Genomic DNA, 18198 nt, shown 5'->3' with positions numbered 1-18198 from the left:
AATGTGTGTATAAAAGATATAATCCACAAGGATGTACACAAATGAAGTAAATGACACTTTATTATTCTTTTTGTAAACTTTACCAAAGAATTTAAAAACTATCTCAAACACTTACCACAGGGACTATCTGAAAGAGGTGACTATTATTACAATGATCCAGTAAACGTTGTCTTGTAAAGTTTGCTTCTTGACACAAGGGACACTTAAATGTGGGATGCCCAGTAGAACTGCAAGACAATAATGAGAAAATGTGTTTCCCTCCATTTTTTATGGAAGTTAGATATTGTGGAATATTACATTTACTACCAAACTAAATTGATGTTAATTGCATTTCTGAAAATTAACTTACCTTTTTTTTAATTCCAAGAAATCAAAAAATAGTTCAGAGTAAAGGAAGTTGAGAGGGTTATATCTAGAAATGATAGCAATTTAATTTAAAAGAAAACATACCAGTATTTTCTTTCAAAATATCAAGAAATAATTAGATTCTTCCACTTTATATGTAATACTGTTTTTAAGTTAATCACATTTTATCAGTTACATGACTTCCCATAAGTTTAAATTTAGTATGCTGATTAAAGTTTTCCCTCCTTCTGTGTTCAAAACTATACAAAAAAAAGTTACCAAGAATATCAACTTCCCAGAGAAAAAATTCAATACTAAGAACTCTTTAATAAGCTTCTGAGTTCTAAATGAATATGGATCAATTTTCCATGGGAAGGGGGGAAAACTATTTTTTCATTTTAATACATTTATACCCATCATCAACTACATTGTCAAAATGTACCCTGGAAAAGATGATAAAATAAAGCTTTTGTAACATTTTTTTAAGTGCCTATCAAAAGTCAATTCTCCTGAAGTCTTATACTATTCATCTCCCTCTTACTGACAATTAATACAATATAATTATTAACATATGGTTCAAAGTAAGTATTCCTCTGCATGCCACTAATGTACACAGGGATCAAAAACCTTAAAAGCAAGGGCATCTAGGTGGCTCAGTGGATAGAGAACCAGCCTAGAGACAGAAAATCCTAAATTCAAATATGGCTTCTGATAATTCCTAGCTGGGTGACTATGGGAAAGTCACTTAATCCCCACTGCCTACCACTCTTCTGCTTAGGAACCAGTATTGCGTCTAAAACAGAAGGTAAAGGGTTTTGGGGGGAGGAGGAGAAACGCTCCAAAACTACATTTTCAATATGAAATGACTACTATGAATATTTCAGGTAAACTATGGCTTAGAATTTTTTATCCAATCAAAAATAATACAAATTTATTTAGAAAAATGGCAGGGACTGTAAACCTCAAATTTCCTTAGACTTATAAATGTTGTAAATTTCACCATTGGGATATTTCATACTTGGAAAATTTCTTACTGATAGTCTATTGGAATGGGAACTCCATTGGCATGGGAGGTTCCTTCTCTTCCCTTCTTAAGATTACTTTAGGACAGAAACCCTTTGCTGAACAATGGAAAGGACTTTGACCTATGCTTGAGCATAGAACAGGAATTTCTTTGAGTCTTGATTGATTTTAGAATTGATACAATGGAGATACTTGGAATAAATCTCCACCCTATTCAGTCCTAATAGGATTGAGTAAGGGCTGCAGCCTAGATCAAAATTTAATTATTCCAATCTCTACCATACTCAAGTTAACAGGATTTAGAAAGGGCTGTAACAAAGGAGTAAAGATTTAATCATTTGAAAAATATGACCTTCAACAGACATGTGCAAAAGCCAGAAACCTCTGGGCGGTCCTGGGTTAAGCCTCCATTGACAGGGAAATTGATGAAGAGTGATTGGTAGATGTGAGGACTGAGGGGAGGCAACTTGGATGGTGTCCTTAAAGATAGGAGGGTCTGGAGACTGGGGAGGTGGTGGAGTTTTTGGTCGGTGTGGTTCCTGGGCTCGGAGGAAGCTTGCTCTGAAGGAAGCTGAAGGTGGGGGCCTCTGAGACTTTTTCTCCATTTTGGACACGTGAGTAATAGGGACTGATCTCTTTTCTTTGCCCCAGCTATCTAAGGGCTTGGGCCTTTTGGCCCAGCCTAAACAGAAGGGGTATTTAAGCCCTATTCCCTTCTCTCCCCTTTCTCTCTCTCTCTCTATCTCTAATTCCTTTCTTACTCCTATTGTAATTAAACTCCAAAAAAGGCTGACGGCTGACTTGAGTTTTTCATTTAGGAATTACATAGCTGATTCCTTGGCGACCTTAAATTAATATATATCAGTCTTTTAAAGTGATTCCCTTGTAACAGTACCATTTAATCCCACAATTTTTCACAAGATTACCTTGCATCTCCTTGATAGGTCTCTGTGTTGTCAGATGTAGATGTCTCGCTCCTATTACTTAAAAAAAATAAAAGAGAAAATCTGGTTTAAAATTAATTATCCTACATGGTTAAATTAAAATTCCAAAGATTGGGTGGCTCAGGGGATTGAGAGTCAGACCCAGAGATGGGAGGTCCTGGTTCAAATCTGGCCTCAGACACTTCCCAGCTGTGTGACCCTGAGCAAGTCACTTAACCCCCATTGCCTAGCTAGCCTTTGACCACTCTTCTGCCTTAGAACCAATACCCAGTATTGACTCTAAGATGGAAGGTAAGGGTCTAAAACTAAATAAATAAAATAATATTCCAAAGACTAAAGTACAGGAAGCCCTCATGTGGCAAGGAAGCATCTTAATGAAAATGGAAACATGGGTGGACTTCAGAATATTTATAAAGAAATAGCTTTGTATTATTATTTTTTTTAACCCTTACCTTCCTTCCTAGAATCAATACCATGTATTGGTTCCAAGGCAGTAAGGGCTAGGCAATGTGGGCTAAGTGACTTGCCCAGGGTCACACAGCTAGACTCTGTGTGAGGTCAGATTTTTTAAATCAGGCTCTCAATTCACTGAGACACCCAGCTGTCCCCCATGCGTTATTATTTTTAAAGCAGTTTTATAATACTTTAAAAGTATACATTAATATGAACCAACAAAAGACAGCAAAGGTATTTAGCTAATAGCTTTAAAAAAACCATAGAGTTGGAAGAATGGCTTGTTTCTAGTTATAGTTACAAAAACAAAAAGTCTAATAGCAATGCCTTGAGAGCACCATTTCACTATGAAATTAGATAATTAGTTTGATGTTTTTAAAAATAAGGTGCCTTAGCTGCACTCTTTGTGGTGGCAAAAAATTGGAAAATGAGGGGATGCCCTTCAATTGGGGAATGGCTGAACAAATTGTGGTATCTGTTGGTGATGGAATACTATTGTGCTCAAAGGAATAATAAAGTGGAGGAATTCCATGGAGATTGGAACAACCTCCAGAAATTGATGCAGAGTCAGAGGAGCAGAACCAGGAAAACATTGCATACAGAGACCGATTGATACACTGTGGTACAATCGAATGTAACAGACTTCTCCATTAGTGGCAATGCAGTGATCCTGAACAACTTGGAGGGATCTATGAGAAAAAACACTATCCATATTCAGAGGAAAAACTGTGGGAGTAGAAACACAGAAGAAAAACAACTGCTTGAATACATGGGTCAAAGGGAAGATGGCTGGGGATGCAGACACTAAATGAACATCCTAATGCAAACATCAACAACATGGAAATAGGTTCTGATCAAGGACACATGAAACACATGAAAACCCAATGAAATTGCAAAACCCAATGAAATTGCACATCGGCTATGGGAAGAGTGGGTGGAGGGGAGGGAGGGAAATAATATGATTCTTGTAACCAAGGAATAATGTTCTAAATTGACTAATTTTTAAAAATAAATAAATGGAATATAAACAGGATGTTCTCAGAACAAAAAGTTATGACATTTAACTCTGATAGTTGAGGAGAATACAAACTTTGATCAGAGAGACTTCTTAGGTCTGTGACCTGGGGCAGGTCATTTACACCAAAACTCAGCATCAATTCTAAGACAGAAGGTAAGGATTTAAAAAAATATTGGGGAACAACATTAAGTAACCTGTAGTTAAGATTTAAAGTATCTATGATATCATATATTTTTTCTTCTTATCTCATTCAAAATCTGATTCTAAATCATCACTCCTCTCCATTTTCATTTTCATAGCTTGGTCCAAAGTCTTCATGCCTAGACTAAAATAACTGTTTTACTAGGATTCCTTACAAATCTCTTAAACACTACTGTCAGAATCACCTTCCTAAAAATAACATTCATCAGATTATTCCCTCCAATCAAAAACCCACAATAGCAGCTTTTATATTGACAATACCATTTTCCAAATGATGTCTTTTTAATAACCTTATGAATTAGGTAGAATATTAGTATCCACATTTTACTGAGGAGGAAAATAAAACTGAGAGATTACGTGACTTTTCCAGTCATATGGCTAGTAAAATTCTAGAGTTAAAGCTTGCACACAAAACTTCTGCCTTCATTTAATGTGTTTTTTCCACTATAATATGTATAAATAAATATAAACTTTTGCTATTTGCTATTTAAAATCCCTACTCTCCAGGATAAGGCCTCCCTTTTCTATTCTTATCTCCAATAGCTACCCAACATCCGTCTCGTGCTGTCCTTCAAACAATCCATGTTCATTTCCTATCCTTCAAGATCTATCTCAAGTTCCATCTCCTATTCATCATTGTCCAAAATTATACTGACCAACACTGATCTGTATAAGATAGTCACATGAACTTCTATGGAATGGATTCCCTTACTCAAACCACATTCAGCCTCCTTTTAAACTTCTATAAGATTAATACATAATGTATTTATTTATTAGAAAAAAACCTGGAAACAAATCTTAAGAAAGGTCTTGAAGAACTGTCAAAATCGAAATAGGTAGGAAAGCAAAAAGGTTAATATTTTGGTGGGGATGAGAGAAAGAACACGAAGAATGGAAGGATATGGGAAAGGAAAATACAAAAAGAGACATGGAAAACTTGAAGAACAACTAGGGAACAGACTGACTTGAACACAGTAGAGAATATGGCAGAAATTACAAAAGGGAAATGAGCCCAATTATGGGGAAGCTTAAAATTGAGACTTATTTTTTCGTGACATATAAGGGCACTTGAATCAAAGTCAGAAGACATGCATTCCACCACAGGCAAGGCAAATCACTCAACTTTTTAGCCTTAATTTCCTCATCTGTAAAACGTGGTTAAATAAAGACTTCTACCATCTAATACACTGGGTTGCTGCGAGGAAAGCATTTTTAAAATTATAAAGCACCTAAATTCCATTTTATATTACAATTATTTGCAAGAGTAATATTCTCCTACTAGATTATAAACACCAGGAACACAGGAAATCTATGCATCTAGCAGATAGATGTGGGAACAGGAAGAGAATCTTTCTCTTTCTTGACTATATGTAATGCTGGTCCAGCTAACTGATCAACAAACATTAAATACAAGACACTGTACTAAGTTACTCGAGTAACTTAACTACCTATTTCTTATTTAAATTATTTATTTATTGTTTAAAAGTATAAGCTCTTAAGAGGGCAGGAACCAAGTCTCATACTTCTCTTATGATCCCAATCCAGACTATAATTACTCAAGTTTTTTAAAACTCTTATTATTTCTCTTATAAAATTTTATAGTTTGAATTGAGTTAAAATTGTACTTCTCTCCCCTCCCCGATTTTCTTTCAAACCAAATGCATGAAGAGAAATAATATAAAAAAGGAGTATAGAAAGGTTAGTTTTCTTGGCTACCTATAATTCAAATTCTCCTTTTTTGGTATGAATGGAAACTAGAGTTGAGCTTTCTGAAGAAATGAGATTCTAAACCAGAAGATCCCAAGTTATAAAATTTAGTGTTTTTCAAAGTACTTCTTAACTTCAGTCTTAAAGTTTTTGAATAAGATCATTTAAAGTGGACAAGATCAATGTCTACAAGGCAAGCAGTAATGTAAAATTTTTAATATGAATTTTGCCCCCTTCTGAAATTCAGTTGTTTTAGGATAGTTGGTTGCCAGTAGTTTCAGCAGTAGAGGGTTTTGTTTTGATTTATAGTTTAAAAATAAAAGTTAATTGACTTGCCCAAGGTTACACATTGTTAGTGGCAGAACTCAGGGGGCAATTCAGGTGTGCTTTATTTGTAAAGCCAGTGCTCCTTCCACTTATATGGACTGCCTATGTAGCTGACAGGATTGTTTTAAGAGAAGTGCTTTAAAAACCTAAAATCACTATATAAATAAGTTGTAATTACAATTATTATTGGCTTAAGAAAAATTCTGAATGAACATATTAAATGCTTCTAGAGTCTTGAGGTTACATGAAGTTTCTTGTTTTCTATTAAGTATATTTATAAGTTTTCTGATATAAGGTAGATATAGAACCAGAACATCTGGGTTCAAATACTAACTATGTGGTATGGACAAGTTACTTAACCTACCTAAGAATACTTAATCATTTTCAGTAAAAATAAAAACTCTACCCTGGGGGCAGCTGGGTAGCTCAGTGGATTGAGAGCCAGGCCTAGAGACAAGAGGTCCTAGGTCCTGTGTCCTCAGACACTTCCCAGCTGTGTGACCCTGGGTGAGTCACTTAATCTGCATTGCCTAGCCCATACCACTCTTATACCTTGAAACCAATACACAGTATTGATTCCAAGAAGGAAAGTAAGGGTTTAAAAATAAAAACAACTCTACCCTCATAGGGATTGTTTCACAAACCTTACAGCACAATATAAAAGTGAGGTAATATTAAAATATTCTGAAATTCTGATTTCAAAATGATTTTTTTAGTAACTTCTTTCTTTGCAAATATTACAGCTCTCAGCCTAGACCCTTCTCAGGACACACAAAATTCCAAATCTGTTTCAAACTTATTTCATGGTATGATTTTCCACTAATATATAATGATCCCTCACCTATTTCACATTCCAGTCACCCCTGTAATAGGTGAAAAAACGCAAAGAGAGCAAACAGACCAAAGGTCATTTCTGTCTTAAGTCAGCTCTGGTTTCCTGAGGGGGACCAGAAGAGATGGCCTGAGGTCAAAGGGACAGAGCTGGCCCATCACCCAGCACGAAAGGGGCAGTCAGGGCGGCCGAGCTTCTGTCTCCTGGCTAGCAGGGCATTATAGGGATGGGCCCCTCTGTCTCTGGACCTTATTTTTAAGGGCCCTGCCCAGCATCCCCGGTGTCCTCCGAAGTGTCCTTGATGTTGTGCGTGTCTTCAAGAACTCATTGGCTTCTGCACCTGCCGCCCTACTTTGGCTTGCTCTCTCCTCTTCGTTCGATGTGACTCCCCTGTGTGCCAGGCCCTGCCCTGTACAGCTTCTCTGCTCCCAACATTCTTGCCCACCCACATTCCGGCTGAATCCTGCCATCTCCAGGTTCCCACCCCAGCACCTGTTACTTCCCCCTATTCTTCCTTTGTGGGCAGCCTCCCGGATCAGGTAAGCCCCTGTTAGGATCCCTCCACACTTTGTTCTTGCCCCAGACTGTCCGTGCTCACAGGTTTCATTCCTCCTCATGGTGAACACATGTCTGATTCCTAGCTTCCTTCTCTCCCACCCCAAAGACGGGGGTGGGGGTGGGGGGGCGGGAAGGAACTCCAGGTACTAGGGCTAGAGGCCTCAGTCCTCCAATCAGTGTTCTGTCCATTAATACCCCTTTCCTGCCCCTGTGTTCATCCCCATTCCAGATGTTTGGACACAAAAGCATTTGCCTTTCTTAGCCCTCCTATGCCTCTGGGTCCTGTTACTCTTGCTCTCTTGGTTAGGCTGTGGGTGGGGGAGTTGCTGTTGGATTTTTCATTCAATAAACTTGTGGTTTCTTACCAAAAAATTAAAATTCCACAATATAGCGAAAATTCCATGATACAGAATTAAGATTTTTTTTAAACCCATGAGACAGTGAAGCCATGACAAATGAACCACAATATAGCAAGGGACAACTGTACTTGAGAGTTTTGCTGTATTTTAAAGTAGATTTTCCAAAATTAGAAAATACATTCAAAAATAGACCTACCAAAAGATAAGCTTTCAAAGATATGAAGTTTCACCAAGAATTGTGAATTACATAAAGGAAAAATCATGCTCAAAATCATTACAAGAAAATGGAAAATAGAAGAACTTAGTGGTTTCATTCATCACAAAATGCAAATTTGTAGAGATTACAAAAAAATTTAACAGCTAATATTGGAGAGTCAACTAGAAGCACTATTATTGGTTATAAAAGAACTCAACTATTCTAAAATCCTATTTGTGACTATGCAAAAGAGTGAATAAATAATCCATATCTATTGACCTATTTACTGATCCCAAACACTACTGGGTACTTATCCCCATGGAAATAAAAAAATAGCAGCATTCTTTGTGGTGGTGGTTGTCACTTTTTTCCAGTGGTGACACTTCATGATCCCATTTGAAATGTTCTTGGCAAAGTCCTTCTCCAGTTCATTTTACAGATGACAAGACTGAGACAAACAAGCAACTTGCCTTGGGTCACAGATATTAAATGTCTGAGGTCAGATTTGAACTGAGAAGAAGGGTCTTCCTGATTCCAAGTCTAGAACTTTATCCAATGTTACACCTTAACCTTTGTGGAAACAATGAACTAAAAATAAAGTCCCCAAACATAAAAATAATGGATTATTATGAATTAAGAAATGGTAAGAGTAAATTCACAGAAACATGAGATTTGCGTGAACTAGTACAAAACTAAATTAGCATAACATAGAAAAGTATATGCACAAAGAATACCAAAAAAAGAATTCTCAGGAACTGAAAAAACAATGAAGAAACCATGAAACTAGGTCTATTACATGTTTTGCTTATTTTTGTTTGTCCCAAAGGAAAGGGGATGGGGGTGCACTAAAATTATTACTATTAAGGGGGGGAAAGCACAAAAATAAAATTTACTTTTAAGGGGGGGGTGAAGGGGTGGTTTGTTTTTTAAGTCTAAAATTATGCATACAAATTAAGTTGTTCATGCCTTTTGATCCTACTATCTCACTGCGGAGTGTCTATCCCAAAGAATTTAAATGAAATCAAAGACTATAAGCTCAAAAATATTCAGAGCAGTATTACTTTGCTTCAAAAAGTTACAATCAACTATTTACCCAAAGATTAGGAATGACTAAGCTACGAAATAGGAAAATATTATAACTTGTACCTTAAGGAAAGACCTATATTAAAAATTCTGAGAAATATGGGATAGTTTTCTCCTGAGGTAGTATGGAATGCGGAAACATAAAGAAAGGGCCATCAAATACTTAATGACTATAAGAATGTAGAAAAGATAAACAAAGTCAATAAGGCTCAAACCATATACTAACAATCATATGAAAACTATTATTTCTCAACTATGCAGAAAATAACACCAGAGACAGGAGAATCCTTACTTTGCTCCAGTTTATATTTGGTATGCCTCTAATTATTTCTTCATTGCAAAAAAAGCTAAGTCTTCATTTTGAATGTTTGCTTTTCATCCTATTAAAAGAACTCTTCTATATCTACATTTTTAAAAGTGTTTTCAATATAAACAAGTGATGTTTTGTCAGACTTTTCCCATATTAAAATAATCTTGTGGTTATTTATATGATTATGATAATTTTCCCTAAAGCTGAGCTACCCTTAAAAATCTTGCCATCTTGACCATAGGAAATTATTTTCTGAATGTTTTACCATAATCTTGAAAAGATTTGCATTTAAATTTCTGTATCAATATGGATTATACATATTGTTTTATAATTACCTTTTTCTACTTTATCTCTTCCAGGTTTGGTATCAAGACCATATCTATAATATAAAAGCAATTTAGTACAGTGTACTATCTACCTTCCTGGGAATAATTTTTGTGTCTTAAGTATAAATCAATTCATAAGTGTTTGATAAAATTTACCAAAAAATTCAAATGGCCTAAGGATTTTTCTTCAATCCATTTATTTGATCCATTCTGTGATTTGATGTTTACAATTTTGTAAATATTCATCAATTTCCTCTTAAGCTCAGTTTTGTTGATATAAATGTTAAGTTTCTGCCTTTTTTATTTCTCCTCTGCCACAAATTTTTATTTTATATGATAATTTTTCTCTATCTCTTGTTTATCAGATTAGATGATAACATCCATTTTGCTAATCTTTTCAAAGAATCAGCTGTTTTTAGTCAACTCTGTAGGTATCTTAGTTTTTTTTAATTAATATACAAATGCCTTTTTAAAACTTTTTAAGGGGGGGGGGGGCAGCTGGGTAGCTCAGTGGATTGAGAGCCAGGCCTAGAGACAGGAGGTCCTAGGTTCAAATTTGGCCTCAGACACTTACCCAGCTGTGTGACCCTGGGCAAGTCACTTGACCCCCATTGCCAAGCCCTTACCACTCTTCTGCCTTGGAGCCAATTGACTCCAAGATGGAAGGTAAGGGTTTAAAAAAAAAAAAACTTTTTAAGGTGCTAATTTATTCTCTAAGTCTTTTTTTATGGCAAGTTCATTTAGTTTTCAGGGATAGATCTTCCTCTGTAGACTGCTATTAACTGCATACTCTAAGTTTTGATGTTCTCATTGCTATCATGATTTAAGTTCTTTCATTTCTATAATTTATTTAGCAACTCATTCAGAATGTTATTACTTATTTTCATTCATAAGTATTATTTTGTCATATTGCCTTTATGCATTACTGTTTTTATTGTTATAGTCTTTAAAGTATATTTTATTACTTATGACTCCTTCATGCTATGTCACTTTGTTTGATATCAGTGACCTGGAAGTTGTTTACCATTGAGATGTGCAGATATAGACAAACCCTCAGAGAAAGGAAGTTGAATCTAACTAGACAGGAAACTGATCCCACAGGCACTGCCCCCCCCCCCTTTTCTGGACAGTGTCAGGCAAATTAAGGAACTATGATTGGTTCCTGAGATGTGCCCTGGAAGAGCTAATGTGTGGAGAAAACTGCTTATAAGGTGAGACCAAGGGACTGCTCTGGCTCTCTTCTGACTGGAGCTTGGAACCCTGTCAGTGGTGAGCTTCAATCCATCAAATAGCAAATAGGATAGTGAGCTAATCAACTCTTTTCCTCTTTCCTACATTTCCCTCTCTTTACTATCATTACTTTGCTGTTAATAAAGTCACTAAAGCTACTAGCAGTTTCATGATTTAATTTTAACTGTAACAATGTCTAACCAAATGGTCAATTTTATATAAGTACCATAGGATGCTCAAAAGTGTGTAATGAACTTCACACATCCCAAACATACCCAGCCTGTCTCACTATTTACCTGCCACCTCTGACCTATTCCTCACATCTGGTTCATCCAGCACCATATCTCCACGTCAGACTTCAGATCAAGGCTTCTCTACTTAAGATTCCATGTATCTCCCCATTCCTAAGAAAATTAATCCACTCATCTTTGGAGGTCCACTACCAAAGCCCCCAGGGCCAACATGGTTTACTAGTGACTGAGTAGTCCACTTAACAACTTCTTGTTAAACATCACACCATGTTTTCAGTTTCACCATCCATCCAGTCATGCACTTTGGCTATCCTATCATCTGTGTGCTGCCTCCAACCAACTCTTCTCCTTCTGGACCAGTATTTCCCCACGAAAACTGAGACTTAAACCTTTGTGTCTGGGTCCTACTGAATCCATTGATGCATTAACAATAAGAGAAATCCACCATTAGTTATATCAAATATAAATTAAAGAGTTTGAGTCTGGAAGTCAATCAAACTTTGAGTTTGAGTGGTACAGTAAAAACAGTATAGCACTTGTAATAATGAACTCAGGGATTCACTGGACCTAAATTCTCATCTTGACTGCCACTTCTACCATCTAAATGAGCTTAGGAATATCACTTTTAACCTCTCTGATCTCTAACCAATTCATAGTAGTTTAAAAACAATTTCCATACCACTGCTTTAAAAATATTGAATTTCACTTTACTTTTACTTTCATTTGAATAATAAGCAAGTTATGTGTTAAGTACATATGAATAAAAATTATTTACCTATTCCCTACTGAATCTTGAGAGATCTGAAAGTTTGGAATGATGGAGGATACACCATACTCATCCTGATACTTCTTACAAGATTTGTAATGATGTCTCATGCGATAAAATTTGATCTGTAAATGAAACTCAAAACAATTATGCATTTGAAACAGAAATCTTTCACAAGATTAAAAAAACAGCTTTCTGGGAATGACTGAAAAATCCAATGGTGAAGATAATGTAAACACTCCAACCAAAATAAGTCTTCCCCATTGAAATTTAATAGTTAAAAATGGTTCTCTTCTAACTGCTGAACCTAAACATGAGGAAAATATTATATTTGCCAATAAAGTATAAAAATAATAAAGAATCCATACCCTGGGGCATTATAATTATCAACTATTCTAACTAATAATTACAAGTGTTGACCTTTATAGCCATTACTGAATCTTAACTACAAGCAGTACCTTTAAGAATTATTAGTTGCATATTACCTACATTACTATCTTACACTATTTAAAGTTTTTTTCCCCTAGCCTTTTAAGTACAATCAGTGTAGAAATCAAAAAATGAAATTGTCAGATTAACAATACTAACATTTTTTTTCATTTCAGCAATGAGATGTGGAGCCAGTTATCATTGAAGTGTATCTAGTTTCATTCTATTTTTGAACCCTTCTCACAAGAAGGTGTGGTGGTGTATCTGATTTGGGTTAATGTATGAAATGGATTTTGGAAATTCATCAACTAGAATAAAACAATGTCTATAACAAGCGCATAGACACATTATTATATTTCTCTATCATTTCACTCCCTTTTCTACATGAAAACCTTTAAAGTTTTCTCTGATAAACAAGTAAGCGATAAAGTCAGTTGTCAATATTATTAAGTATTTTGTGATAGTTATAAGTGAGCAACTAAAATTTCTTGTCATACAATATTGTTCCTAAACTCCATGTATAATTTGTCAAGATCCTGTGCAAGTCACAACTTCTAGTTTTTAGTCTGCTCATCCATAAAATGAGAGAAGGGCTAAAAAAAGATGGTCTTTGAGAGCTTTCCAGCTCTTAAGCCCCTGACATTATGATCTATAAAGTTTATAACACAAGTAATATAATAAAAAACAATCAAATGAATACATAAAATATGATCAATAAAGTGTCAAGTTATTGCAATTCTATCATTTAGTATGGAAAATTTACTTTCAAATATCAAATACTAGATATTTTACTCTACCTGTTTTGCACAGCATCTGCAGCTACCAGAAAACTTCCTCATGACATTTTCAATGTCTAAGGCCCGTTCTGGACATGCTCGCTCTCTTCTAGTTACATTTCCTCGACAGAGGGGACAGTGTATTCCACTTTCTCTCATAGCAGTCAGGAAACATTTTCTACAAAAACTAAACCAAAAGTTAAGTAATAAATCATCTAGCGAATGGATAAAATGCTTGTCATTCTATATGTTAAAGGAATACTTGATTTTTCATGCCACATAATTTTAGGCTATTTATTTTTTATATTCTAATTCACTAAAACTTGTATAAGTTTAATCTAGTTTGGTAAAAATGTTAAATACTCATTCAATTTAAATTTAACTCATGGGGGGAAGCTGGGGAGGTCCTAGGTTCAAATCTGGCCTCAGACACTTCCCAGCTATGTGACCCTGGGCAAGTCACTTAACCCCCATTGCCTAGCCTTTACTACTCTTCTGCCTTGGAACCAATACACAGTATATTGATTCCAAGACAGAAGGTAAGGTTGTTGTTGTTTTTAATTAAAAAATATAAATAAATAAATTTAACTCATGCCAAATCATTACTGAATCATGAATAACCCAATTAATTACAGTAATTTATTATGTCACTTTAAGCATTATAAAGCACTTTATTTACACATTACCTCATTTGAAGATCATGTCAGTACTGTGAGGGATATGTGCTAAAGGCATTATATAACAATAACTGAGGCTTAGAGAGGTTAATTGATTGGTCCATGGTCATACATCTAATTCTGGGGCAGGATTCTGACCCAAGTTTTATTGTCTCCAAATCCAACATGTTATTACACCACCACTGTCCGTCTCTCTCTCCATTTCAGAGAAAGCAAACAACAAGCAGGCAATTTCAACAAAATGAACTAATGCCATGGACTCTAGGCTGTTTTGTGTTTTTAAAAATTAATTTTTACATGTGCCTTAAGGTCACAATAACATATTCATCCTGATTTTCTACACCTATACTACCATACCCTGAAATTTATTTCAATAGTAACCCCAACCCCCTACTTAGGTACTGCAAGATCTTTTCATCAGAAGAAATAGCACATATTGCTGCAGCAAATCACTATACAAAAATGCTCCATTCTGGAGCACTCTGGTTAATTAAGATTTCATTGTAATTTACAGTAACATTTCAAGATTTACAGGATATATGTAAAAACCACTTTTCTGTGGCCTTTGGTCATTTCCCTCACTTTTCTCTAAAATATAAGGAGATTCACAGATCTATACATTCAGGCTTAAGTCTCTGTCCTGAACTCTAGGTATAGAGTGTCGCTAGCTTAGTGCACCTTTCAAAATGGATGTCCCAGAGATACCAAAATGCATCATTTCAAAAAGAGAACTCATTAATTTACTTTTCCCTAAGCTCCTTCCTCCTACCAAACTTCCCTATTGTTTTGGGTGCAGCAAGACCTTTCTGGTCTCTCAGGTTCTTAAACTCAACAAACTTTCTTTACTCAACTCTTCTCTCCTCACTAGATTTAGCCTATCAAACCCCTTCCATCTCAACTTCCATACATCTTTCATGTTATACAGCTTCCCTCTACTCACAGTCTCACTACTCCCCACTCTAATTTATCCTACACTGCTGTCAAAGTGATTTTCCTTAAAGGAAATTCTGACTGTGTAGCACTCACTCAAACTCCAGTGACTACCTACTACCACCCTAGCCATAAATTATAAACTTCTGTGTTTAGTTTTTCCAAGACTTTCACAAACTGGCCCCAACATATCTTTCTAGCCTCACTATAAATTACTCTCTCCCTTCTTGCACTTCACATGGCTGATTCAAATTAGTCTAACAAGTGACACTCTATTTCCCATTTTCATTCTTCAGTACTTTTGGGTAATCCTTCATGCCTGGAATACATTTTTTCTTATCTGCAACTAAAAAAACCCTAACTTCCTGCAAGAAGGTGCTCAAGCCTCTATCTTCACAAACCCTTTCCTGCTAGTGTTTTCCCTCCCTAACAACCCTTTTTATTTAACTATTTTGTTTTTATTCTGTATACATTTATTCTCTACTCATTTATATAGATATATGTTGTATCTCCCAGGAAAATGTAAACTTAATTGAATTTTTTGCCTTTGTTCCCCTCAGCACCTAGCACCATACCTGGCAAACCACAAATAGCTAATGTGTACCAAGTGGTTTTAACTCAAAGGGGCCTATTAAAAACAACTCATTCAATTACAAAAGTCCAGGGAGTAGATTTACTTAAAAAAAAAAAATCATCATATTTTGAAAATGGGGGGATAGGAAAAGAAAAAGGATAAAATAAATAATATATTGGAACAAATTTATATTTTATCTTTCTTCCCTTAAAAAAATAAAAAAGATCACATTATATCCTTTCTCCTGCACCACTTAATTTCTCTTTTAAAATGCCACATAGCTTCACCTCCAATATATTTATGGTTTTATCCTATACTTGGAAAAGTACCAAAGTCTACACATTGAAGGGAGAGCAGTGACTTTTATTTCCCGTGCAAAAGTCTTTGTCATATTGGAACCCAGAGTTGTGTTGAGATAATCTTCAAAATATCAATTAAATAAATAAATATTTGTTAAGCATCTACTATGTATACAAGACATTTTACTAGGTGTGAGTAAAGAATAGTAAGAAAACCAATTTTGACTGAATTACAATGTCTAGGGAGAATATCAACAATAAAATTAGAAAGGTAGGTTCAAATCAACTTGTAAAGGGCTCTAAAAACTAAACTGAGAAGCTTATATGTGATCCTAACAGGGTAATAAAAAGCCACTGGAGTTTATTGAGTAAAGGAGTAACATGGTTAACATACTTTTTTAGAAAAAATCACTTTGGGACTCGTGGAGGATGGATTGGAAAGAATTAAGACTTAAAGCAGGGAGGCCAATTATGAGGCTATTTTAACTATTCAGGCTTAAAAGTGATGAGAACCCTGAACTAGCCTGGTGACTATGTGAAAAGCAAAAAGATAGCATCAATAAACATCTAGAAGGTAAAACAAGATTTAGCAATCGATTAAATGTATGGGATGAAGAAAGGAGTCAAGAATAAGGCCCAGCTTGTGAACCTAGGTGATTAGAAGGATGATACTGCATTTCACAGATAAAGAGGGGAAAAAAAGAGATCAGTTTTGAGTTTGAAATGCCTATGAGACAAGAAGTTTGAACTATACAAAAGGCATATGACCTCTGGAGCTTGGGAGAGTGAAACTGAAGATAGGAGTTATAATAATTAAATCCATGGAAACTTAGCCCATGAATCAAGTTCACTTTTTCTTGTCAAATAAAAAGAACATTATGAATTCCAGAAGTTATATTAAGTATTCAGAATCTTAAGAAAAATTCAAACAAATGTAAATAGTATTTTCCCAGATCCTGGTTAAACAAACACTCTTTGAGAATGTCCGAAATCAATAAGGTCCTGATAAGTTCTGATTCTTTATCATCCTTTTTCAATATTATTTTCAGTATTCGCTGTAAACTATGTCAAAATATCATAATAGTTCAAATACAGGGTACCCAAACATAGACTGGATATCTAAAATTAGATCTCTTTGAGAGTAAATGTACAAATATATGTAAACATTTCACAGGTATTTATAAAAAGGAATAAAATTTTCAAGTGAATAAAAGCTTTATAAAGCTTCTACTTTTTAAATTAAATACTAGTTAATGATTCATCAATAGTAATTTGAATTTCTGAATGGAAACATAATAATGGCACTGAAATCACAGAAGTAACACAAGTTTTCCATAAAGACAGGAAATGTATAAAAAAAGTGGTTTAATGTATAGATAAAAATTTTTTAAATCAATGTTTTAAAGAAAGAATAGAAAAAAGTATATAATGACTAGAAGTAAAAAAAACATTTAAAATTACCTCAAAAGAAAAAAAGGTTAAGCCTATGCAGGTATATAAAATACATACTTAAGACCTTCCTATTTCATGTGCACTGTCTCAGTAAATAATTCAAAACAGAGGTTCCCTTCCAGCCCACAGCTAATCACTTCACTTGATAGCTGAGAAAAAAAAAGAAGATAATTGTCATTGGACCAGAAGCTAGTTATTTAGAGACAGGACTGAAATACATATCTTCTAACTTCCAGTCCATATTTCTCTATGAAAAGTTAAACATAGTTTTTAAGTTAATAATTAGCCTGGACTAGTTGGAGTACAGAGTATTTTAAGTAACTGGATTAACTGTATATAGTGAAGAGCAAAGAATTTGCATGATTGAAACAGAAAACCTAATAGTATAAAGCTGAAGTTGGCTAGAAAGAGAAAGAGATCACCATCAACTTTTGGGATTCCATCAGTTCCCATGGATTCAACTAACATCTCTGGGCAAGTATCTTCTAGCTCTCATCTCTCTTCAAGCTCCAGGGTTCCACAGCCCTCACAGTCTATCTATGAAGGGGGTCTAGCCATTCCACCAACAACCATAGGGCAGACAGGCCAGTCTAACTTAAGCAACAGGATATTCTAAGTCAGGAGACAGTATATGCTCAGCAAGGAAAACCACCTCCATCACCCCCACCACCACCCAACCATGATGGAGATACCCCCAAAACCCTGAAGTCCAAATCCTTGAGAATAGCAGTGCTTCCATCCCAGTGCCTACAGTCATCATGCTGGAAAACAAACCCAAGAGAGACTCTGGGCTGGTAAGTAGTCCCTATAAATGTTCCAGAACATCTTTTGTAGGCTTCAAAAAAGAAAGTTCCTTCCACCAAAGTCTTTGTACTTTCAAATGGGTTCAACATCAATAGATACAAATTTTATCAATGAAAATGACATTCAGAAAAAGACATTACCATGTGTTTGCAGCTATACTCCAAGGACCAAGGACCTTTGGATGTGACCTGCAGCTGAAACTTTCCATGGATTGTCTTCCCTATTAGAATGCGAGAGCTCCTTGAGAGTAGGGATTGTCTTACTTTTCTATTTGTATTGCCAGTGCTTAGCATAGTACTGTACTATATTAAGCAAATAAATATTTCAT

The 18198-nt window shown here is 35.2% G+C and overlaps 1 protein-coding gene across 12 annotated transcripts in view; it reads right to left on the bottom strand.

The window, feature by feature from the left end:
* RNF138 (ring finger protein 138) overlaps positions 1-18198 on the bottom strand; it is a 47389-nt gene that overhangs the window by 10109 nt on the left and 19082 nt on the right. For 5 of the 12 annotated variants that reach the window (XM_016431548.2, XM_056823851.1, XM_056823853.1 and 2 more), the window contains 4 exons: positions 13156-13321; positions 11939-12054; positions 2295-2351; positions 116-227 (listed from right to left, as the gene is read on the bottom strand). In XM_016431548.2, coding sequence (XP_016287034.1) covers positions 116-227; positions 2295-2351; positions 11939-12054; positions 13156-13321 — 451 coding nt within the window. Of the gene's footprint in view, positions 1-115; positions 228-2294; positions 2352-9691; positions 9736-11938; positions 12055-13155; positions 13322-18198 lie in introns of all 12 variants that reach the window. The other 7 variants (XM_016431549.2, XM_056823857.1, XM_056823855.1 and 4 more) reach the window with 4 other exon arrangements.

Source organism: Monodelphis domestica, chromosome 3, assembly GCF_027887165.1.
Source record: "Monodelphis domestica isolate mMonDom1 chromosome 3, mMonDom1.pri, whole genome shotgun sequence".
In the NCBI taxonomy this organism is placed as follows: Eukaryota; Metazoa; Chordata; class Mammalia; order Didelphimorphia; family Didelphidae; genus Monodelphis; species Monodelphis domestica.
The sequence above is the reverse complement of the archived record's forward strand: the minus strand, read 5'-3'. Positions and strand labels throughout refer to the sequence as shown.